The sequence below is a fragment of the Mesoplodon densirostris genome, chromosome 4 (assembly GCF_025265405.1).
Source record: "Mesoplodon densirostris isolate mMesDen1 chromosome 4, mMesDen1 primary haplotype, whole genome shotgun sequence".
In the NCBI taxonomy this organism is placed as follows: Eukaryota; Metazoa; Chordata; class Mammalia; order Artiodactyla; family Ziphiidae; genus Mesoplodon; species Mesoplodon densirostris.
The window spans coordinates 78,021,424-78,022,798 of NC_082664.1; the positions used below are offsets into that span (position 1 = coordinate 78,021,424).

The 1,375-nt window shown below is 49.5% G+C and overlaps 1 protein-coding gene across 1 annotated transcript in view; it reads left to right on the top strand.

The window, feature by feature from the left end:
- The first annotated feature begins 691 nt into the window (after positions 1 to 691).
- Positions 692 to 1,375, top strand: part of LOC132489349 (mitochondrial intermembrane space import and assembly protein 40) — a 1,504-nt gene continuing 820 nt past the window's right edge. Inside the window, exon 1 of the mRNA XM_060098259.1 lies at positions 692 to 1,375. This exon is cut by the window's right edge and continues 820 nt beyond it. Coding sequence (XP_059954242.1) covers positions 822 to 1,229 — 408 coding nt within the window. The 5' untranslated portion in view covers positions 692 to 821 and the 3' untranslated portion in view covers positions 1,230 to 1,375.

Consider the following 1,375-nt stretch of genomic DNA (forward strand, 5'->3'; position numbering starts at 1 on the left):
GCAGTCAGTTAAAACAAAGTGTCGTAGTTCTATTGGGTAGAGGGTTGGGGGAGTGGAGGATATTGCCTGGTGTAGAAAGACTGAAGGTTGAACACCAAGGGAGTGTTGGGAGGAGCAGTTCTTGTCAAGCCACAGAAGATCTATTACATTCTTGGCCCTGGGCAGTTGTACACCTTCATCTCACCTTAGGACAACAGTGTGATGCCTCCCTATGACTCATCCCTGAACCTAGACTATCTGCCATAAAGGCCTTACTTTATCTGTCTAAATAGGGAATTTCTCTTCCTTATAAATTTGTTAGGTCAGTGTCACCATGTTTTACATTTATGCAACGAAAATGAAAGGAGACAATGACCCATGAGCTTTCAGATTTCTTACAGACTTCATGATCTTTGACAAATGACATTAAAAAATAGTGAGTACACTAGCAGGCCTGTGGTCAGAGGATCTAAACCTTACTAAACAGAAGTGGTTCACTTCTTGGGCTTGCATGAATCAGTGCCTTTTCCCCAGTGTTCTAGTCTATGACTATATTTGCAGTAAGAAATAGGTACAAGATTTTTCGTACCTATTTAAATAAATAAATAAATAAAATTTTAGTTCCTGTTTACTAACTTACAAAAACAGGGTCTCTAAAAAGTAAAACACAATCCTTTAAAAATATTGTATTAGGGACTAGACCCGCCGAGGCAGGCGCGCGGCGGGCAGGCCTGGAGGGGGCGGGCCCACGCGGGCCTCCAAGCCGCCAGCCCCGCAGCGGAGAGATCACGGCGTGAGGCCGCCGCCACACTCGCCGCGAGGTCGGAGCGCCGGGCTGCACCATGGCCTACTGCCGGCAGGAAGGGAAGGATCGAATCATATTTGTGACCAAAGAAGACCATGAAACTCCAAGCAGTGCGGAGCTGGTGGCCGATGACCCCAATGATCCTTACGAGGAGCACGGACTGATCCTGCCCAACGGAGACATCAACTGGAACTGCCCGTGCCTGGGGGGCATGGCCAGCGGCCCGTGTGGGGAACAGTTCAAGGCGGCCTTTTCCTGCTTCCACTACAGCACAGAGGATGTCAAGGGGTCGGACTGTATAGACCAGTTCCGGGCCATGCAGGAGTGCATGCAGAAGTACCCGGACCTCTATCCCCAGGAGGAGGAGGAGAAGCCAGCGGATCAATTAGAGGAAACGGCTGTCTCTGAAGCCACCACAACCAAAGAAGAGGAGGGGTCTAGCTAATGAGGGCCCTGGGCACTGGGCTCCAGCCTCCTTCAGAGAGGATGAACCTCTCCAAGAAAGTATCTCTCCCTCTGTAGTTCTGTGCACTGTAATGTACAAAATAACTTATTGAGTTGATCAGGGGTCTTGGCCCCTTGACATGTACA